We start from the raw sequence: 24,358 nt of genomic DNA, 5'->3' as shown, positions 1-24,358 counted from the left end.
TAGCGAACCGAAACCACACAGCCGCCGGAGACCTGGAGCGGTGAGGGGAAGGATAGGCGCTGCGCTGCGCTCTCCTCCCCTCACATATCAGAGGCGAGCCAGAGCCACAAGCGGTGAGTGACCGGGGGGAGGGAGCACAGTGGGGCATGTATCTGGCACAGTGGGGCATGTATCTGGCACAGTGGGGCATGTATCAGGCACAGTGGGGCATGTATCTGGCACAGTGGGGCATGTAACTGGCACAGTGGGGCATGTAACTGGCACAGTGGGGCATGTATCTGGCACAGTGGGGCATGTATCTGGCACAGTGGGGCATGTAACTGACACAGTGGGGCATGTATCCGGCACAGTGAGGCTTTGTATCCGGCACTGTGGGGCATGTAACTGGCACTGTGGGGCATGTATCTGGCACTGTGGGGCATGTATCCGGCACTGTGGGGCATTGTATCTGGCACTGTGGGGCAATGTAATTGGCACTGTGGGGCATGTAACTGGCACTGTGGGGCATGTATCCGGCACTGTGGGGCATGTATCCAGCACTGTGGGGCCACTTTCCACCTTGCCCTGGGCTCCGAAAACCCTAGTTACGCCTCTGAGTGCCTGTGATGCTCCCTATGATATATGATGCATGCAGTACCTGTGATGCTCCCTCTAGTACATGATGCATGCAGTGCCTGTGATGCTCCCTATAGTATATGATGGATGCAGTGCCTGTGATGCTCCCTATGGTATATGATGGATGCAGAACCTGTGATGCTCCCTCTAGTATATGATGCATGCAGTGCCTGTGTTGCTCCCTCTAGTATATGATGCATGCAGTGCCTGTGATGCTCCCTATAGTATATGATGGATGCAGTGCCTGTGATGCCCCCTCTAGTATATGATGCATGCAGTGCCTGTGATGCTCCCTATAGTATATGATGCATGCAGTGCCTGTGTTGCTCCCTCTAGTATATGATGCATGCAGTGCCTGTGATGCTCCCTCTAGTATATGATGCATGCAGTGCCTGTGATGCTCCCTATAGTATATGATGGATGCAGTGCCTGTGCTGCTCCCTATAGTATATGATGCATGCAGTGCCTGTGATGCTCCCTCTAGTATATGATGCATGCAGTGCCTGTGATGCTCCCTCTAGTATATGATGCATGCAGTGCCTGTGATGCTCCCTATAGTATATGATGGATGCAGTGCCTGTGATGCTCCCTCTAGTATATGATGCATGCAGTGCCTGTGATGCTCCCTCTAGTATATGATGCATGCAGTGCCTGTGATGCTCCCTCAAGTATATGATGCATGCAGTGCCTGTGATGCTCCTTCTAGTATATGATGCATGCAGTGCCTGTGATGCTCCCTCTAGTATATGATGCATGCAGTGCCTGTGATGCTCCCTCTAGTATATGATGCATGCAGTGCCTGTGATGCTCCCTCTAGTATATGATGCATGCAGTGCCTGTGATGCTCCCTATAGTATATGATGCATGCAGTGCCTGTGATGCTCCCTATAGTATATGATGGATGCAGTGCCTGTGATGCTCCCTATAGTATATGATGGATGCAGTGCCTGTGATGCTCCCTATAGTATATGATGGATGCAGTGCCTGTGAAGCTCCCTATGGTATATGATGGATGCAGAACCTGTGATGCTCCCTCTAGTATATGATGCATGCAGTGCCTGTGTTGCTCCCTCTAGTATATGATGCATGCAGTGCCTGTGATGCTCCCTATAGTATATGATGGATGCAGTGCCTGTGATGCTCCCTCTAGTATATGATGCATGCAGTGCCTGTGATGCTCCCTCTAGTATATGATGCATGCAGTGCCTGTGATGCTCCCTCTAGTATATGATGCATGCAGTGCCTGTGATGCTCCCTCTAGTATATGATGCATGCAGTGCCTGTGATGCTCCCTCAAGTATATGATGCATGCAGTGCCTGTGATGCTCCCTCTAGTATATGATGCATGCAGTGCCTGTGATGCTTCCTCAAGTATATGATGCATGCAGTGCCTGTGATGCTCCCTCTAGTATATGATGCATGCAGTGCCTGTGATGCTCCCTCTAGTATATGATGGATGCAGTGCCTGTGATGCTCCCTCTAGTATATGATGCATGCAGTGCCTGTGATGCTCCCTCTAGTATATGATGCATGCAGTGCCTGTGATGCTCCCTCTAGTATATGATGCATGCAGTGCCTGTGATGCTCCCTCTAGTATATGATGCATGCAGTGCCTGTGATGCTCCCTCTAGTATATGATGCATGCAGTGCCTGTGATGCTCCCTCTAGTATATGATGCATGCATAGTGCTGCCCTGTGCTACTGTGTATACCTTGCTGCTGCTGCGGCACTGTGCGCATCACCCTCGCCTCGCGCAGGGTATACTCCTACACACACTCCTGGCGCAGCAGCCGCAGCAGTGCACTAGGGGTTAAGCGCCCGGCAAGCCGCTATAGGCTTGGATGTAGAGCCGCCCCAGCTGATTGGCTGGAAGTTTCCAGGTGGGCGGACCCGGCGTGCTGCAGTCCGCTGCTGGGATCACAAAGCCTGCGGGGAGCGCACAGTGCGAGGAGGCTGCTGCTGCTGCTGCGGGGGCTCCCGGTGTTCCATTGTCTGTCCCAGCAGCGCACCGGCCCCCGGGGCCAGGGGAGAGAGCAGCGGGGGATGAGAGCAGTGTGAGAGAGGCCGGGGTATGGTGTCCCCGCACGGACTGCCTGGAGGTGGGTTACCAGCTGCACTCTCTATATGTGTGTGTGCACACAGTGTGTTACTATTACTACTGCTACACTCTCTGGCCATCACTGCACCCCTCCGCCTCTGCATGCTGCTCACTGCTGCCCTGCTGTTACCAGGGCAAGAACCTACATACATTTTATATATATATATATATATATATATATATATATATATATTACTACACTCTGGCCACCCCTGCTGCTTACTACTGCTATCTGCATGACATTACTCCATGCTCCCAAGTACCATGTGCTAATATCTATCTATCTATCTATCTATCTATCTATCTATCTATCTATCTATCTATCTATCTATCTATCCTCACATGTACTGTATGAGCAGCAGGTATCACATACATGGTACTACAGCACCCCTGACTCCTACATAGAAGGCATGGTAGGGAAATCCAGTGGACATTGTACAGCGAATATACTACATATAGTAAATCAGAGCTGTATGTATTATACAGTAGTCACTATTGTTCACTGTGTTTGGCTAAGTTGGGGCCATAAAAGGTTATAATGTATCAAACAGACTGTCTACGAGTATTATGGATTAAATAGAGGTATTCCTAGGTAAATGGGTTGGAAGCTGTCACTCATGGAATATGATGGATCTCTGAGATGTGTATAATGTGTAATGTAAGAGAATGTCACTGTGCTATTGGAATGAATGGTATCCTTCTCGCCATATGTTTCCCCATGTACCTGGTAGTAGTGTCTTGTCTTCAGTGTGCGCCAGGTTAGCTTGTCCTGTAATTCCTCTCATGAGGTCACTTTACACTATGATCTGGAATATGCTAAAGTATTTAAAAGTCACGTCTGCTACAGTGTTATGTTTTTAAAAACAAAACCTTTTATTCCATTTTAAAGTGATCATTTATGTACGTTGTCAAACAGAAATGATTTAATTTAACGTCCTGGTAAAAGTTTGGGAAGTTTGTTGTAAGTTCCCTGGCGATCAGCCCCGCTTACCCAGCCTGCTTTTTATAGTTTTCTTTTTTCCCCACATTTTCATTCTTAAAAGCAAGTTTAATGCAATGGAGAATGTTCCTTACGTTTTAACGGCTCGTTCAGACTTTTCAGCAATTTTTATTTTAGTCTTATATTTTATTTTATTTTTTAGTAAGATGGCTTGAAGGGATATTATTTGTCTTGGAGCATCGGAAGGGGGGGATTTGATATTTTGACTAGCAGAGCCAAGCGTCGTGCACAAAACTAATAAAGAGTGAGGCACAGTGCTGCATTCATCCGGCTGCCCTCAGCAAACGTGTGTGTGCTAAAGCTTAGCTCTGTTCCCTCAATACAGCTTTTCATACTTATTCATCAATGTGACCAGAGTCTATAGGAAGCTGTACCGTATATAGCACGTGGGGCTATTTATACTGGGGGGGGGGGGGGGATCTTTGCACAAGGCAATGTGGGTGGTTTAACTCGTCCTGTGCCGGAAGGCAGGCGAGGGATTTACCGTGAAGGCCCTCTCCGGCTGACGTGGGGTTAAGGAGAGCCCCGCTGGAAATTTGTTCGCCAAATGCTAGGTGTAATTATTTAACTTGTTGGAATCAATACAAGGATTGTTGTGTGTCCCCAGGGTAGAAAGCGTTTACAAGAGCCAGGAATTCAGACACTGTTTAGAGAGTGAGAGTGGTGTAGCGTATTTGGCTGTAATTAATGTACACCTTTGGGCTGTTTTCGCAATGCATTTGTAAACCCTAACGCCCTTTGACATGTATTTTGTACAGTTAATTGGCAGCAACATCCTATTGTCACAACTGTCACACACGGGACGGGATGAGCTGCAGAAGAGAAGCTGCTACTCCGAAACACACTTCTATACTCGTACATATAGAGAGCTTAGCCTTACTTCCATCGGAACGTTTGCACTGATTCACACTTGGCATCGGAACACCTGGCGGATTCCTCCGTACTCTTACCGCGTTCCGTTTCGACCGCATGCGTTTCTGCTCTGACTTTATTTTTGTTTCATGTCATGATATTGTCCTTAGTCCCCCAGAGATAAATTATATCTTATTTTTGTTTTTTATTTTGGGAATTATTTCTTGAAAAAATGATATTGTAGAAGCTTATTAGACTATATTAAATTAAGATGTTTTTTTTTTTTTTCTTTTGCCTTTTAGGTATTTATTAAAAAACATTAACAGCGTTTCGCCATGGAATTCCAGTTTGCTCTCCTTATTGCTGGGATAATTGCGTTTTCCGACTCGGCAAGAGGTAAGCGTGATAATTGTAAGCACATCCAGAGATTCCTCCAGTGGCTGGATGGTAAATACCATACGCTGTTTATTTGTTTTTGTTCGTTAGGGTACAGACCATCCTTAGAAAAACAGATCGACTGACACGTCAGACCCTATTTTTTCAGCACTCTGCAGCTTTCTACATGTAATATAGCCCATGTGGTTTCCTGTCTTGCTATGAATTGCAGCTTATTGCGAGTCCACCCAAAGGCCTTGCTTTTTAGACTTAAATAAATGATTCCACTAAGGGAGATTTCAGAAGGAGCTCTTAAGCATCCTCCTTTTTATATCTGTTTTCCTTAGTAAACCAAACAAGCAATTATGGCACTCTCCTAAGTGGCAAGTCCAACAGCTCCTATAGTGTCACCTAAGTTATCACTGTCCGCAGATAATGGCTTTCTGCAAACAAGGATCCCACAGATGTCTGAGAGCATCATTTGGTTATCTTGGAGGAGGTGGAATGCTAAATGTTTTATAGCCCTTTAGAAATAGGCCAGATTGTGGGACTAGTGGAAGTAGGTGAAGTGCTGTGAATTCAGTGATGCATGTGGCTTCTTCTGTGCACTACACCTGCCCAGCAAAATGATAATGTTATTGGACTAATGTAGCTGAAGAAATCTAAGGTTTCCGATTTATCAAGCTTTGGAGAGTGATAAATTGCACGGTGATAAAGTACCAACCAACCAGCTCCTAAGTGTCATTTTTCAAACACAGGGGCAGATGTATTAACCTGGAGATGGGAAAAAGCAGTGATAAGCGCAAGGTTATGACACGCCAGCCAATCATTATGGATTTGAAAAATGACAGGAGCTGATTGGCTGGTGCGTTATCACATTGCACTTATCACTGTTTTATCATTTCTTTATCCCTTCTCCAGGCTTAATACAGGTTGAGTATCCCATATCCAAATATTCCGAAATACGGAATATTCCGAAATACGGACTTTTTTGAGTGAGATAGTGAAACCTTTGTTTTTTGATGGCTCAATGTACACAAACTTTGTTTAATACACATATTTATTAATAATATTGTATTAAATGACCTTCAGGCTGTGTATATAAGGTGTATATGAAACATAAATGAAATGTGTTAATGTAGACACACTTTGTTTAATGCACAAAGTTATAAAAAATATTGGCTAAAATTACCTTCAGGCTGTGTGTATAAGGTGTATATGTAACATAAATGCATTCTGTGCTTAGATTTAGGTCCCATCATCATAAGATCTCATTATGGCATGCAATTATTCCAAAATACGGAAAAATCCGATATCCAAAATACCTCCGGTCCCAAGCATTTTGGATAAGGGATACTCAACCTGTACATCTGCCCCACAGCCTGTAACATGACAGTTAGGAGCTGGTTAGTTGGTACTTTATCACCGTGCAATTTATCACTCTACAAGGCTTGAGTCTGTGTTTTAGGGGGACATTTACTAAGCAGTGATAAGAGCAGAGAAGGGAGCCAGTGGAGAAGTTGCCCCATCAACCAATCAGCAGCTCTATCATTTTATAGTATGCAAATTATAGATGTTACTTCAGTGCTGATTGGTTGCCATGGGCAACTTCTCCACTGGCTCACTTCTCCGCTCTTATCACTGCTTAGTAAATGTCCCCCTAAGTGTACAGTGCCCAGCATGCCTAAGTTATAAAGCTTCATCTTATCCAATTGTGACAGAGACAAGTTGTGTTTTAGTAGATCTGCTGTTGGTAAAGTTTTAGTCCATTTGTAAGGCTGGGGTTTATTATCCAGAATGCTTGTGGCAGGTTGTACTTGTTATACGTATCTGAATTTCTCTAATTTCATGCGCCAAATGTAAACTATGCTAAATAAACTGCCCCTCGCATTCCCATTCTCTATTACATTTTTAGCAGTGCTTCTAACAGTGATTTGTATTGGTGATCATTATTATTTCAATCACAATATTACTGGACTATAGCAATTACTTCGCTGTTGGATTCTATCTCTTTTTCCAGTGTGGTATTTTTTTTTTTTTTTAAATCTGAATAAAGCAGTATTAGAACAAATATCGTAAACCTGCGCATCTAGATTTTGCTAAAGAGGAAAAGTGCAGGTGTTGCCTGCAACAGCCGATCTGATCCCAGCTATAATGTAACCAGTGCAGTCTAGAAAATGTTAACTGGAATACAAATGGCTTCTTATGGAATAGCCTGCATTTCTCCTCTTTAGAAGATTTTTTTTTTTTTAATAGTAAATCTCCCTCCGTAGAATTTAACACGTGAACCTGAAACGCTGTTCAGCTCCCAATCTGATTACATCCACTTGTGGATTTCTCTTTCCTCCTGGTCAGCACCCCCCCCCCCCCCCTCCCCTCTCCCCTGTTTGGCTCCCACACAACCTGTACAGAATGTTTTACTGCAGAAGTCACGTTCACTCAAGCATACCTTTTGAAAAGTGTGAAACTGCACAGATAGTTAGAATTGAGTGGAAACAACTAAACAAGCAGAGAAAGGGGGATAAAACCCAACATACCACATCTGGCTTCGTTTCAAGGTTGCGCTAAAATTGCTATAGAATTTGAAATTCGTTGGCTGTGCCGCTGCGTTGTACCTGGTACAGCAAAGTGAATCTAGTTGGAGACGATTGTTCCTCACAAAAGGGCTTTTGTCTCGATCCTGTAGCACATGTACCCTACAATTTATTCCTGTGCAGCCGCCGACTCTTGTTTAATTCCACCCCCCCTCCCCTCACACATTTTTCGTGTTGGGAATGTTTTTGATGCATGTGTGAAATATTTTGCAGCCGTGACTCCCCGTGCCAGGCCGGACGGGTCCCAGGATTTCTGTGCGATAGATCGCCGCGTAGTATCCGCTACCCAGGCGCAACATTTAATGTTAGTTAGGGAATTACAGTTGGTGTCTTGATAGACACAATGTCAACTGCAAGCCATTCCTTGCGTTCTCTTGCCCGTCTAACCCTAGTGTATGCAGACTCCCCTTGTTTTCCAGCACGGCTCAATTACGCAGCTGTTAGCTGCAGTAGCATGTCCAGTGTACACACTATAGCCAGAGCTTATCGAAAAAGGAGATTAATTTTAATAGGACCCTTTCATTTGACACGGACTCTCCTATTCAGAGAAAGCAGCATTCTTTGAAAAAATAAATACATATTTTTTTCATAGTTCATTTACTTATTTTTTATTTATTATTAATGTATTTTTGTTGCAAAGACTGTGTGTGAAATATTGACACGTTAAGATTGTTCCTGTGGTAAAAAGTTTGGTCGCCAAGAAAGTATTTGACAGGTTGCAGGGTGTTTCTCCGGACGGATAATTTTAGCATTCCGGCAGTCACCGAAATAACTTGTTTTATTAATACAAATAAGACAGATGTTTTCTATCATTAAAGTTTTAAAGTCTTTGCTATGGATTTTTCAAAATATAGGCCGTGCTGCCATAATTACAGGCTTCTGACCCAGTCGGCGTTGACTGTGGTTTTAATGCTGTGATTTAGTTTTGCACTGTTTATACTGGATCCAACCCTTGTGTGTATAACTCGCACTTTCTCCAGCAGAGACGGTGTCTTTTTTTTGTTTTTTTTCTTCCTTTCAGATGTCTGTGGGGGGAGGGGGCAACTTTTTTCTTCTATACTGTTTTATGTAATGTGCCTGTGATTGTGTGTTTTCAGAACAGTTCTACCTTGTTGGTTGTGAATTTTGCAGAGCCGAATGGTTTTCCTCAAATTGGGGATTATTGGCTGCAGTAACTGTCAATTTGTCCGTATTGCCCAAGATAGATCAATGCCTGATTGTACGAGTTGCCGAATTGATGGATTTCTTTCGGATTGGTACAGTTTTTTGTTTTTTTTGTTTCTCAAAAGATGGCTACCTGTGGGGTTTTACTGTTCCCTGATGAATTGCTAGGTTATGTGAATATTGGCTCTTTTACAAAATGGCCACCTTCCCAGTTTTTTATGTGACAGGTGAAACTTGAATGAGCTTGGGACAGCTATCATTAGGAGTGATCCGGTCTTTAGGTCGATATGGTTTCTAGGTTGACATGTTCTAGGTCCACATGACAAAAGGTCGACATGAGTTTTTCAATTTTTTTTGAACTTTTTCATACTTCACGATCCACGTGGACTACAATTGGGAACGGCACCTTGCCCAAAGCATGGCGAGCGGTCACTGTACGGAGAAAACAACACCAAAAAAAGTGAAAAAACTCATGTCAACCTAGAGTCCCTGTTGACCTAGAAACCATGTCGACCTACTTACTGTCGACCAGTAGTGGTCGACTTAGACACTGTCGACCTAAGTATAATCTACCTAACATTCCACACCACATTAGGAATATCTGTGGATGCAATTGGTCCCTCCTGACTTTCAAAATACATGTTTAAACTAAAGCAAAAATATCCTAATCGGGTTGGTTGGGTAAATTGTTCATTTGGGAATAGTTTGATTTTTGGTCATGAAGCTGGTACAGTTTTGCTGCTCAATGTCCTGGTTCTCTTGAGTACAGTACTTTGGCGCCACTACTCCTACGGAGTGTTCCCCTGATGGATAGTAGAATATGCTATTTTGTGCAATAGATGTAAGGAATGGCAGCCACAGAAATTAATTGATACGCTTATTGGGCATCGTCTGCTTGGGAGATGGTGGGTGGGGGGATATATTCACACAAAAAGTTTAAATTGGTGCACATAAAGCACTTTATGACGGTTCAGCATGCTATTATAGAGTGCAGTGGTTTGCATTCAGGTGTCATTATTCCAGTTTCTACTAAGTATGGGAAAATCGATGATTGGCGACGTTTGTTTAGAAGGTGACCTAGAACGTCTCTCAGTAATAGGCTAGAATTGTGGGGTTAAGTAAATACCCTTGTGTATTTTTGTTGCTGTGGCTTTCACAAAAACAACCCACGCAGCTCCTTAGCCTGCGTATTTATCTGCAGATGGTGTCCCTTCCCTCGCAGTTGGGTATATAACGAATGTGTTGTGACATGAGCTGGAAACTTCAGCCATTAATTACACCTTTTTTGTTTGTTTGTGGGTGGCGTGAAAATCACCTTTTATTGTTCCATAAGTCTAATTTCTCAGAATGCCTGGGTGTCACCAGCAGTGTCTATCCGTTAGATTAGTGCTCCTGGTGGTTGCTGGTGAATCAGAGGCTGGGGGTGACTGCAATGGCCGTAGCAGCGTCTCTCTCGTTATGCGGCCATTCCGTGTCTGCATCCTGCACTGGGGATTGTGATACTGGATATGCATAATACGCACAGTCCTTGATACAGGAGCCCTATAAGCTGCTAGAACCTGGCTCTCGCCATTAATATAAGCAGCCAGTCAGAGTCAGGGGGTCACTGTTCTGCTTATCCAGTCTTGTAATTAGTGTCAAACAAGTGATAAGATTTAAAGCAGATAATGTACTCTGGGATTAGGGCCCTGAACTTTTTCTTTTTGTGGGGACTAAACCTTTAATTGTCAGATAATCTGGAACACTGAACAGGTTTTCATTCACGCTCGTTCTAGAACATTCATGTACATGACCATATGCAGTAGTTTTGTTCTGTGTAGTGGTCGGCATTCACTCTCACAATCACATTGACGCTTAATCGTGGTGTATTTTTCGAGACAGAACGGTAACTTTTTATTCCTTTAATGAAAAGAGATGATTCTATGAGGTTGATGCGATTTAGGAGCAATGCAGTGCACACATCAGTCCTGCATATGGGGGCTCCTAAATCGTACATTTTTATATGCACCCCTAAGGGCTGAAAACGAAAAAGCACAATTTAGGGGTAAAATTGTGGTGATTTAGGGGAAATGAAGGGTGCTGTTACTGGCGTCAACGGCACATCGCCCGCAATAATAATCGACCTCTAAAGTGGTTGGAGGTTAAAGTGTTGATTTGTTTATACCTTTTATACATCGTTTCTCTTGTAATTATTACCCCTCTCCGTTTACACCTATGTGCTGTCCTAGGTTTGCAGGTCCGTATTCCAGAGTCTAGTGTAATGGAGTCCAGTGATACCACTGAGGCAATTTTAAGATATATGATATATAGTAAGATTGTAGGGTAGATGTACTAAAATTTACAAATAAGGATATGTTGCTCATAGCAACTAGTCAGATTTCAGCTATCATTTTCGAGATTGTACTAGATAAATGGCCGCTACAATCTGACCCCCTCTTTTCCTTTTTTAGAAGTTTTATGAAATCTACCCCTTATTCCCCCCCCCCCCCCTTGTTTACATTGACCCTTGACCTCAATTAAAACTACAGCCCCAAGAATGCACCGTAGCAGAGCTTATAGATCAAATGGCGCAAATATATACAGGTTGAGTATCTCTTATCCAAATATTCCGAAATACGGAATTTTTTGAGTGAGATAGTGAAACCTTTGTTTTCTGATGGCTCAATGTACACAAACTTTGTTTAATACACAAAGTTATTAAAAATATTGCATTAAATGACTTTCAGGTTGTGTGTATAAGGTGTAGATGAAACATAAATGTATTGTGTGAATGTACACACATTTTGTTTAATGCACAAAGTTATTAAAAATATTGGCTAAAATTTCCTTCAGGCTGTGTGTATAAGGTGTATATGAAACATAAATGTATTCTGTGCTTAGCCTTAAGTCCCATCGCCATGATATCTCATTATGGTATGCAATTATTCCAAAATACGGAAAAATCCGTTATCCAAAATACTTCTGGTCCCAAGCATTTTGGATAAGGGATACTCAACCTGTAAATGTTTGAATGATAATACACATGAGTAATATCTTCCGTGTGTCATCCTTCTCTGGTATTTAGGGGTCTATTCAAGAAGCAGTGAAAAGAGTGGAGAAGCTGCTCTGTACAATTGTATAGTATGCAAATTATAAATGTTACTTCAGTGCTGATTGGTGGCCATAGGCAACTTCTCCACACTTTTCACTGCTTCATGAATAGACCCCTTAAAACGATTTCATGGTTTGTTGCAAGTCTTATTCTAGTCTGCCCAATGCAATAGTACAGCTATGTTTAAAGCTGTCAATTACACATTCGCTTCAAAATCAGAAGTCCTTTTTTTTTATTTATTTTTTAAGTCTGTCATCTTTCCCTTTTTTTTTTTTTTTTTTTAATTTATTTTTTCTTTTCTTCTTTCTGGAGTGGATTTACAAAGAAACTTTTTTTGTTTTCACAGATAAGACCACTCGTGACCACACTGTATATGTCTGCCATTTTAAACGGTGACCATGGAACCATGGCGTAACATGGCCACCCGTATATTTATTAGACTGTTTTACCAAAATTACAGACTTTTTAAAGCTTAATTAATTGATAGAAAGCCTGTTTTCCGCAATATGCTCGATCGTATGTACTTTTGTAGCAGGTATTTTTACATATCTGGAACGGCTGTACAGTATTGTTTATATCACTGTAGAAAACCAATCCATAAAATCTGCCAGGTGCTGTTTAGCTGCGCAGTAGAGCTTACAATTAATTTTTTTCGTTCCCTGGGGCACAGAGACAAAGGAACTTCTGCATGGTTGCAAGAATTTGGGCCATGGTAACCAACAAATATATACATGTCATTGTTGTGGTATTTTTTACCCACAGGGGAATTTATTTTATTGGTGGTGTTAGCTGTATTTCAGGTCTGACGTTAAGTTTGTAAACGAAGTTTAAGATTTATAGCATGACATATTTGTAGAATAGCAGAGTCCCTGGGGTAAATTTACTAAGATGGGAGTTCTATTTAAGATCGGATGTTGCCCATAGCTACCAATCAGATTCCAGGTATTATCTTCTAGAAGGTGCTAGATAAATGAGAAGTAGAATCTGATTGGTTGCTATGGGCAACATCACATCTTAAATAGAATGCTCATCTTAGTAAATTTACCTCCCTGTGTTTTGTGTAGTGTGAGATCTGGTGCTAGGTGCTTTAAAGCCTGCTACCCATCTTATATTGTCGGGTAGTGCTCTTCACTGTTGGTAAAACCACAAGTATTTTTAAGGGTGGGGGAGAATGAAAACAGGTGTCTGGAATCCCTATCTATCCCTGAACTAATGCTTAGGCTGTTGTCTGAAAAATGCAACCCTGGGGATTGCAGTACCATCTTTCTCCATTAAGGGGAGACGTAGAGTTCGCTAATTCTTCCAATTGATTTATAGCAGTCTGACCAGTTGACCTATTTCAGGGAAGAGTGTAACTTCTGTGCGGGGTTGGTGATATTGCATCTGTCAAAATTCCGTTTGTCATGTTGTCGAAACTCATTAAGTACTGAAATCTAGTCTTTACCAGACCTTTCTTATAAAAACTATACCATCTTAACGATAACCAAATGATGTCCGCCAGTTTTGTGGACGCCCCTAAACTTTCATTTGTCATCTCAAAGCTATTTGTGATACATCATTCTATACTCTCCCCTAAGCACAGTCCTTCAAGTGACTGTATGTATATTAAAAGGCCAATAAACCCTTAATAAGTGTTGATGTTATAATTCCCCCCCTCCCCCTCCCCGCACCTGAAATAATACAATTTAATAAAGGTTTGCTTGAGAAGATTAAGCATTTTATTTTTTACATTGAAAAAGTTATTTATCCACTCAGGGCATTAACTATGTCACAAGTCTGCAAGGTGTTTTCAAGGATAAGATAAGCTGCACCTCTTCTGGCCACTAATTGGTCTGCTCTTATCAGATGAGAAACAAATTAGTGTTTATTGTGAGTTTGCATTTTAGCTTCTGCACTCCGTTTACCCAAGCGTTAGGGGGTTAATGGCGCACCATTATTCTTGCGTCTAAAAATACATCTCCGATGACATCACGTGCCCTGCCATGTACTAATAAAAATTGACTACATCGCTTGTGACATGAAATAAACTCAGCAGATGGTATCCATTAAATGGGGAGAAAAAAATGACTCGCCATTTCAATGGGTTTGCTTAATGTCATGGCCGTGAATAACCTGATTTGGCTCACGCAGAGTAGTTGCCGTTTGGCAGATATGGTTTGGCTTCAAGTTACCCGCCAAGCCCCCAGTCTACACATATCAGCCCGGCAGAAGCTTAGGTCTCTGGAGCGAGATCAGATGTGGGGTATAACAAGTTAATAGACGCTGTGTTCTTTCACGTTTTTTACAGTTTTTTTTTTTTTCTCCCCTTCCGAGTCAAATAAACATCAGCTGTATGGTGTTTGGTTATTTGTACTGATTGCACAGTCCACCCATTGTATTCCCACAGTACCATATTATCCCTCAGCGCAGCAAATAACCCAGTATTTTCATTTCATCAAAGACTCTTCAATTTTCTGAGGGAAATCTGTCCAGTTACTCCAGGCTATACGTCTTCCATTAAGTGTGTGAACTGCATTTTATTTTATTTTTTGTCTACGTTCGATGCAGAAAAGATTTAAATCAGTAACAGAGACTTTTTTTTTTTTAACGAAAAGACCTTTTCTTGCTTTTCTCCTCCAATATATTTATATATTTTTTTTCCCCTCTGCGTAACTGTAGAAGTCAAAGTGGTTTTTATTTTGGCAGCCGGATGAGTTATTTTCCCCGTGTATAGTTCCCCCACCCTTTCTTCCATCTGGCAATTGACTACAGGAGAGCTTAAGATGCAGTCTGAGGTGTCACCTCACCAGCGTGTATAGAGCAATAGGTGGCACCGACAAAAAATAAATAAATTTGCACCTCGTTTGGCTTCTGCTGTTTTGTTTTAAAGTTATTCGAGAAAGAAAGCGCACTGTTTTGTAAAAATATTTTCCTGTTACCCACAAATATAACTCCAATCGTATATTTTCTGCGTTTTATGATGCCAGTAAAGCTGTTTAAAGGGAGTTTTGGCAGGCAGCGAGAGAGGCTATTTTTACAAACTTTTTTTTTTTTTGAGGTAATAATGTCACTCCTAGGTGTATTGAATGTACCTTTTATAACTATAGACACACATTACCTAAATAGGAGTGAGGAAATATAATAGGGTTATGCAAGATATGAGGAAAACATAACATTTCTGTAAAAAAGAATGACTATAGATGATAACCTTTCCGTATGATTTGACTCAAACGAAGAGGTGTTAAAATCCAACATCTTGGATTTCCTCAACTCGATTCTGACCATTGGTTGGGATCTGTGAGTCGCGGATTTTTAACATGCTGAATTTCCCTGATTCCGTGACAGATCGATGTGGCTTTGGACACCAATCAGGGTATCTGATCAGCAGAGGCAGAACTCTGGGAGGCAACGGAGTCATCTGCCGCCGGGCTCCTGCTCTGAAGGGGGGCACCTCTCCTCCCATTCTGGGGCACCATTGAATTAAGTTATTTGATAGCTGTCACTATCTCTTCAGTGGTCGACTTCCTCACTGGTCCCTGCACCTTACAAATCACACCCTCTTTATTATACTGAATATACACATTTTACAAGTATCACACCCAGGATTAGAAACCACAACCTATTACACTGGAAGCAGACACCTTACTGATGAAGCTGTTTGCTCCTGTATAGGAAATATGAGAATTTTAACTATATGAAGATACTTCTCTGACAATTACACGTAACTTCATATAGTTAGAATTCTCATGCTTCCTCTACAGGAGCAAATAGCTCCATCAGTAAAGTGTCTGCTGTCTAACAGGTCATGGGTGATTTAAAATAAAAGACAATTAAATGTATAAATACAGTATATAAATTTTATTCAGAACACTCCATACACACACACACACACACACACACACACACACACACACACACACACACACACACACACACACACACACACACATATATATTTATCTTGATATTGGTAATAGGGGGGCACCAATATTTATCTTGCCTCCGGGCAACTGTGACGAACTTACGCCACTGCTGATCAGTATTGGGAAATTGTGACATTTATGTATGGTCCCATGTAAGATGGCAGTACCTGAGGAACCCACCTGCCCCGGTCATCTCTCTCTACTGGTTGTGGATCTATGCCCTTATTTATCAATGAGTGATAAATTTCACTGTGAGTGATAAATTGCACCAGCTAATCAGCTCCTACCTGAATATTACAGACGGTTTGAAAAATGACAGTTAGGAAAATGACAGTATGGCTGGTGCAATTTATCGCCCATTGATAAATAAGGGCATTAAATTCTTAAATAAAACTAAGTTATTATACACTTTATGTGGAGCTGCATTTGGAACGGGAAAAGTAGGGGCTTGCCCTTACCTCCACCACAAACAAACCCACCCAATTTAATGAAAACTGTAATCCTTGACCCTTAATGAGAACATGGTATTATTTAACAAAAACTTTTTGTAAACCCCTCAGCGCCCATGGGGGGTCATTCCGAGTTGTTCGCTCGCTAGCAGTTTTTAGCAGTCGTGCAAACGCTAAGCCACCACCCTCTGGGAGTGTGTCTTAGCTTAGCAGAAGTGCAAACGAAAGGATCGCAGAGCGGCTACAAAAAAAATTGTGCAGTTTCTGAGTAGCTCCAGACCCACTCCTATCTTGCAATCACTTTAGACTGTTTAATTCCGGATTTGACGTCACAAACACGCCCTGCGTTCTCCCAGCCACGCCTGCGTTCTCCCAACCACGCCTGCATTTTTCCTGGCACGCCTGCATTTTTCCTGGCACGCCTGCGTTTTTTCGAACACTCCCTGAAAACGGTCAGTTGACACCCAGAAACTCCTCTTTCCTGTCAATCATTCTGCAGCTGCCATTGCGACTGAAAAGCTTCGCTAGACCTTGTGTTAAAATACTTCGGCCGTTGTGAAAGTACGTCGTGAGTGCGCACTGCGTCGCATGCGCAGAAGTGACGCTTTTTACATTTAATCGCTGCGCAGCGAACATTTTTATCTAGTGATCAACTCGGAATGACCCCCATGGAAAAGGAGCCAAATTTAAGGTGTGTGTGTGTGGGGGGGGGGGACACACCAAATCTTTACAGCTAACGTCTCTTTAAGAGCTGACCCCAGACACCACTAGACAAAGGGGGTAATTAGTCACATAATATGATCACGCTCCTTATTTTGTGAATTAATTCGTTTTGGTATTACAACCCAGCATGCTTTTTATTACATGTTTGTTTTGCTAACCAGTTTTGATTGAATGAGACACAGTAGCTATAAACCAATTGTGAGTGAATGGGCAAATACATGTGAATTACCGAGCGCTATCTCGCTAGCGAGGGAGCTCTAATGGGTGCATTCATTGCTTGCCAGCCCCTGTTATTTCACGGGCTCCCTTTCTGTCGTGTGAATGCCTGAATGGGTTTCTAGCCTTGGCAATTAAACAGCCCTATTGTCCTGACAGTCTCTGCCCTCTCCAGTGTGTGATGGATTTATAAGCCTGCCGCTCTGTAATTCACAACTAGCTGCTTACCCCCTGATATGAACTGTTCTTTTTTTTTTTTTTTAAAGCTGGCATTGATGTGTTATTTATTTTTAATATCAAAGTTCACCTGCCATGTACATACAGCGGGTGGCGGCCATTTTGTGTCCTCGTCAATGGAAATGAGTGGCACAAATCTGGGCATTGTGCAATGGCGGCAGTGCAAATGGCATCACCGCAGCTCCCCACAGTTCCCACTTGGCCCTTTACTCCGAGGTATAAAAAAAAGTAGGCAAGTTTGCTATGTGAAAAGCCTGTGGTTTCCTATGGATGGCCTCAGTGTGGATAAGTGGGTAAGAGCCCTGCAAGGCCTGTCTGATGAATGCAAGTCACACCTACTTTATATTTAACTATAATCCAGTTCAGTGATCGGGTTCTCCAAACATGCCCCGTGTGGAACAAAAGCAGCATTTAATTACCCCGCTGCAAAGGAGTCATTTGTGAGACCCCATCTAAAGTCATAATGTAATCAGTGGGGGGTGGGGGCATTTGTTAAGACTCTCTCAGTGCCTATGTAATTGACTCTTGTTTATCCTGTCCGCCCTTTTCCCCTCAGGTTTATTACCACTGTTTAGCTAGAGGAAATGAATTAACATAATTTACTGTTTTTAAAACAAGACACACAGTGAACTCCCCCTTTCCACCTCCGAGCGTGTTTACCGAGTCTGGGTCCATTTACACTGAACAATAACATGATTATGAGGCAAAGACTTTCTCCAAAGATATCCAGAGGAATTTGGTGCCCAAAAATCGCTCCTGTGGGTTTTACGGTTTACTGGTGGCCAATGGAAATGATGCAGCAAAGAAAAAAAAAAAAAAATCCTTTAACCTAACAATTATTCTTCTGTACTTATTTGTACCTGGAGGATTGTAGCTGCGCGATCCGTCAGCCATGTAATGTCGCATATGTGATTTGCAACGTGTCACTCTCATACAGGTCTGTTTATTAAGTAGAGAAAAGTCAGAAGTCTGTCTGTGTGTATGTGTAGATATGTGACACACATTATTATGCAACGCTTTACAGAGAATATTTGTCATTCACATCGGCCCCTACTCCAGTGAGGTGCAAAAGCTACACAGGGTCAGGAATGTAACATTATTCCCCCCCCCTTAGGGCTGTGAGGCAGCTATGCTAAATACTACACCAACTGTGCTGACCAATATATACCCCTTTTACACCGCACAAATAATCCGGTATTGATCCGGCATATTGCCGGGTCGACACGGGTCGATGTGCGGTGTGAAAGGGCCACGGTCGAATTCCCGGGTCACCTGACCCGGTAATTCAACCTGGGAATAAAGCAGCGTTATTCCCAGAATAAATACTGGGTCAGTAGCAGCGTGAACGGGTTCCTGAGTCGATGGGACCCATTCACTACATAGGGAGAGGCGGCGCGGAGATGATCTCATCTCCCAGCGCCGCCTCCGTCCCCGCTGCCGGCTCCGCCCCCCGCCACTATGGCAACCGACCCCGCAAATTGCTGGGTCGGGAAGCCTGCAGTAGGGTCCAATGCCGGATCCCACCCAGGAAGGACCCGTTTCCAATTCCCGGGTGGGATCCGGCATTGGCGATGTGAAAGGGGTAATAGTGTATAAAATAACAAGTACAAAATGATGGTCCCCCGCATGCACTAGGTAAATGGATCCTTCAGATTCTTAATTGTTGGTGGGCCAGGTGTATGCAGTCCTCAGTCTACAACATTCCACGACAGGTTAGATATATGTGGCCGACATTCACAGTGTAGACGTTGATTACGCAGACATCCTGTATGTCGACGCAGATGTTTTATCGCCATTGTCCGACTGTTGACATACTGGTTTTCCTCTCTTTCTGGCCCTAAAACTAACCCTAACCTTAAGATTCCTGGAAATGTCGACATTTTGTCAGTGTTGATATTTTAACCATATCAACTTCATCAGTGTCAACCTTCTGCTTTGGCCATTGTGAATGTTGACATGCAGAATGCCGTCAACAATGTATGCCCTCCACCACCATTTGTGATGCACTGGTGTCAGTTTAGTATAAACAAAGCACTCTAAGGGGCGTGTTCATTTAGTGTCGTTTTCTTTGGCTAGACGAAAAAACGGCACTAATTCGACATTAGTGTATTCAATTGCGGGCGTTTTCGCCCATTTTGGAGTCACTTTTCGCCCGTGCCTTTTTTTTTTTTTTTGTGGACGATACAGCATGGGCGAAAATGGACCCAAACACGGGCGAAAACACTCGCAAATTTGCCAAAACGCGTTGATCGGCTGTGAATTCGCAAATCCACGTGGTTTTGGTCCGTCTTTTTTTTTTCTCCTGTCGAAAAAACGGCACGGGCATTGAATAAGTCGAATGTCAATCACCTATAAAACAGCCGAAAAGGGCCTTTTTTTTCCGTCTGGACGAAAGAACCAGTGAATACGCTCCTAAATGCCATTACTGCAGCAAGTGCGGTATCTGCAGGAAAGTCTTATGCTGGGTACACACTCAACAGCCGGTAGACCTGCCGACCTAACTTGTTGATCGTCGTCCTGATGTGTTGTGTCTGAGGTCGCGTCTGGACGGATATTTACATGTGCCCGCCCAGCTGTGATGTCCGTTACCGGCAGCCTCTGCAGCAAGTGAATGTGCTCTGATTTACCTGCCATTGGCTGAGCTGCGGGGGCCGACGCGATGTGTCTGTGAACGACGTCGTTCACAGACGTATCTGGGATACACACCCGCCGACGAGCGCATGATATATCGGCGAGTGTGTACCCAATTTTAGATACACAATTGACGTTTTACCTGCAAAACAGACATTAATCACCAGAAAGTCCGCAAAAATTAACTTTCTACAAAAAAAATAAATATATATATTTTATTAAATTGCAAATAACTGGGTGAAGGTCCATTTAGAGTATAATAACTGTATGTGATCATTGTGTATGGTCACCATGGTTTGTAGTGCAGCTAAAACTACACGTCAGAAGATCAAGCCGATTTCAGAGATAACTTGCTCTGTACTATCCGTCTGGATATTTGGGATTTCTAGAGCTTTAGGATGAAGGTATGAATATTAGTGTAGCAGTGAACATCCACATGGAAGATTTGTGGGCCTGCAGGGTAATTAGATGGTGTACAGAAAGGGAGTGAGTGTTATAAGGTCAAGGGTAGTTGCCCTAACACCCTTTCCTAGCAGGTTTTGGAACAACAGGGCAGGGTCCGTGGTGCGGGGTCCTTCTCTCTCCTCAATGAACATTTCTTTTGACAGAAAACACATTGCTTTACCCCCAGCTGTTCCTCCTGTCACTTAACAAATGGGATGGTGAGAAGTAATTCCTAGCCCCTACCCCCCTGCAGCCTCTGTCTTTGGGAAACAAAGGCTGGATGGTGCTTAATGTATTACAGGACTGAGCGTCGTCCGGCAACCCTTCAGTGGGGACCGATTGTAAGGCGGACTATGAGACTATTGTCATTTCCGGCGGTTTTTTTGGAGTCTCCCCAAACCTTACTGTGACATTTTCCCTCTGGGAAGCCCAGGTTGGCGACACTATACACAGTTGTAAGCTTTTTTGCAGGGCTTTGAAGCACATCTTGGGGTATCAAAAACGCTGGTCAAAGTTGTTCAGTTTGGCTCAACAAAGAGCATCCTTTATCATCTTAGCGGACCACCACGGTGGTTTGGTGGCACCCAAGCTCCCTGACCAACATAAATAGACTGTTTATTGTATTCTATCGGTATATACACTGTATATAGCTATTAATTAGAGATATCCATTACTAAGTTAGGAATCCAATATTTGCAAAACAAAATGTATCATTAGGGGATTTAAATGTGTACTATTCTTTTTATCTGCTTACTGCTGCAGTTCCCCTTTTTTCTTAAAGCCTCTGTTGACTGCACAATGGACAGACGTAACCTTTGAGATTCATTGATCTCTATGGTAAAAACAATGGCCCTCATTAAGAGTTGATCGCTCGCTAGCTACTTTTTGCAGCCGTGCGAACGCATAGTCGCCGCCCACGGGGGAGTGTATTTTCGCTTTGCAAGTGTGCGATCGCGTGTGCAGCCGAGCGGCACAAAAACATTTTGTGCAAAACAAGACCAGCCCTGAAGTTACTTATCCTGTGCGATGATCCTAGCGTCGGAGGTCCCGGAATTGACGTCGGATACCCGCCCTGCAAACGCCTGGTCACGCCTGCGTTTTTTCTACCACTCCCAGAAAGCGGTCAATTGACACCCATAGACGCCCTCTTTCTGTCAATCTCTTTGCGATCGGCTGTGCGAATGGAATCGTCGCGAGAAGCATTGCACAGCAACGATGCTGCTTGTACCCGTACGACGTGCGTGCGCATTGCGGTGCATACGCATGCGTAGTTTTGCCGTTTTTTTTACCTGATTACTGCGAAAATCGGCAGCGAGCGATCAACTCTGAATGACCCCCATTGTCCTTGCAGACTGGTGATTGTGGTGGAGTCACTAAAAGCACAGAGACTGGTAGAACGCAGGATCATGAGCTGGCAGTCTGTCCTGATGCTGCATTTACCATAGAGATAAATCAATCTCCATAGGTTTTAGCTGTCCAGAGTGTGGCTAACGCACATTGAATGGAAACTGAAGGGAACTTTAGTCCTAATGCCATTCTGGACTTACCACCAAGACCACACATGGAATATATTTACAGAGCTTTTCAGCAGACTTAGGCCGAGTACACTAATAAAAAGGAGTACACTAATAAAAAGATTACACCTGCATGAAAATGCGCTCACAAGCAGCAGAGGAATGGATATCCAAAAGGGGTGTTACCCTCACCCCAGTAAAGCTATCGAGTTACTAGTAAAATTTGGATATCTTATCTCCTGCGCTCTCCCAGTTCACTTTTTTAAAAGAAGGAGTAGACCTTTACTTATCTTTAAAGGCCGGTAATCTCTCTCACGTCCCACTTCCTTCTCAAAAGTTTTCAATGTGAGTGATAATGGGCAGTATGTATCCAATGGTCCAATGTCAAACCATGTAAAAAATATATAAAACACAATCTAGTGTATTACCATCATAAAGAACCTTTCAATTAGAGATAATGCACCATAGATTCATTAATCTTAATCTCTGATAAGTGTGATCCACACATGTATATAAAACACAATTTCTTTAATACTAAAAGCAGTTCCAGTCATGGAATACAATTCAATCACATAGGGATATGGCATATATCCACTTTTACATCCAATAATTTGTGAGGGTGGCTTCCTACCAGATTTGGAAATTTTGAAGCGCTTATAAAAAAGCTGTGCAGATGTTTCAGCAATCCCGGGAAGACCAGCTCCAATGGTCAGCACCCCGTCCTCTCCTCGTCTGGTACGTCCGCCACAAATCCTCACCGTCATCCAACGCGTTTCGATCAAAGTCGTTGATCTTTGTCAAGGCATAATTTAGTGGCCTCCTTTTCCAGCCCTTTATACCCTTATGAGTTAGTATTCCTAATTGCTGGGAGGAGCCACTCTCACTTACAATTAACACTTGTTTTATATACAATACATTCTTAAAACCTAATTTCTCTGACGTCCTAGTGGATGCTGGGAACTCCGTAAGGACCATGGGGAATAGCGGGCTCCGAAGGAGGCTGGGCACTCTAGAAAGATTTATGACTACCTGGTGTGCACTGGCTCCTCCCACTATGACCCTCCTCCAAGCCTCAGTTAGATTGTGTGCCCGGCCGAGGTTGGATGCACACTAGGGGCTCTCCTGAGCTCTTAGAAAGAAAGATAGACTTAGGTTTTTTATTTTCAGTGAGACCTGCTGGCAACAGGCTCACTGCAGCGAGGGACTAAGGGGAGAAGAAGCGAACTCGCCTGCTTGCAGCCGGATTGGGCTTCTTAGGCTACTGGACACCATTAGCTCCAGAGGGATCGACCGCAGGCCCAGTCCTTGGTGTTCGGTCCCGGAGCCGCGCCGCTGTCCCCCTTACAGAGCCAGAAGCAAGAAGAGGTCCGGAAAATCGGCGGCAGAAGACATCAGTCTTCTCCAAGGTAGCGCACAGCACTGCAGCTGTGCGCCATTGCTCCTCACACACACTTCACACTCCGGTCACTGAGGGTGCAGGGCGCTGGGGGGGGGGCGCCCTGAGAAGCAATTATAACACCTTGGCTGGCAAAAATACCACAATATATAGCCCTAGAGGCTATATATGTGGAAAATACCCCTGCCAGAATCCAGAAAAAAGCGGGAGAATAGGCCGCGGAAAAGGGGCGGAGCTATCTCCTGCAGCACACTGGCGCCATTTCTCCTTCACAGATCCACTGGAAGGAAGCTCCCTGGCTCTCCCCTGCAGTCTACACTACAAGGGTAAAAAAAAAAAAAAGAGAGGGGGGGCACTAAATTTAGGCGCTGTATAAATTATATAGAAAAAGCAGCTATAGGGGACATAACTCAGTTAGTCCCTGCATTATATAGCGCTCTGGTGTGTGCTGGCATACTCTCACTCTGTCCCCCCAAAGGGCTTTTGTGGGTCCTGTCCTCTGTTGGAGCATTCCTTGTGTGTGTGCGGTGTGTCGGTACGGCTGTGTCGACATGTTTGATGAGGATAATGATGTGGAGACGGAGCAGATGCCTTTAGAAGGGATGTCACCCCCTGCGGGGCAGACACCTGAATGGTTGAGCTTATGGAAAGAAATGACATAAGAAATTTGACGACATGCCAAATGTGGGACAGCCGACTTCTCAGCTCGTGCCTGTCCAGGCGTCGCACAGGTCATCAGGGGCTCTAAAACGCCCGCTACCTCAGACCGCAGACCCAGATGTCGACACTGATACTGACACCAGTGTCGACGACGATGAGTCTAATCTGATGCCCACTAAGGCCATTCACTGCATGATTGAGGCAATGAAAGAGGTGTTACACATTTCTGATATAAATACAGGTACCACTAAAAAGGGTATTATGTTTGGGGAGAAAAAACTACCCGTAGTTTTTCCCCCATCAGATGAATTAAATGAAGTGTGTGAAGAAGCGTGGGCTTTCCCTGATAAAAAATTGGTAATTCCTAAGAAGGTACTAATGGCGTTCCCTTTCCCGC

The 24,358-nt window shown here is 43.4% G+C and overlaps 1 protein-coding gene across 1 annotated transcript in view; it reads left to right on the top strand.

Annotated features, from left to right (window-relative positions):
• Window positions 1-2,516: 2,516 nt before the first annotated feature.
• FGFRL1 (fibroblast growth factor receptor like 1) overlaps window positions 2,517-24,358 on the top strand; it is a 180,635-nt gene continuing 158,793 nt past the window's right edge. Inside the window, exons 1-2 of the mRNA XM_063924962.1 lie at window positions 2,517-2,714; window positions 4,868-4,961. Coding sequence (XP_063781032.1) covers window positions 4,901-4,961 — 61 coding nt within the window. The 5' untranslated portion in view covers window positions 2,517-2,714; window positions 4,868-4,900. The remainder of the gene's footprint in view (window positions 2,715-4,867; window positions 4,962-24,358) is intronic.

This window comes from Pseudophryne corroboree, chromosome 1 (assembly GCF_028390025.1).
Source record: "Pseudophryne corroboree isolate aPseCor3 chromosome 1, aPseCor3.hap2, whole genome shotgun sequence".
Lineage (NCBI taxonomy): Eukaryota > Metazoa > Chordata > Amphibia > Anura > Myobatrachidae > Pseudophryne > Pseudophryne corroboree.
The sequence above is the reverse complement of the archived record's forward strand: the minus strand, read 5'-3'. Positions and strand labels throughout refer to the sequence as shown.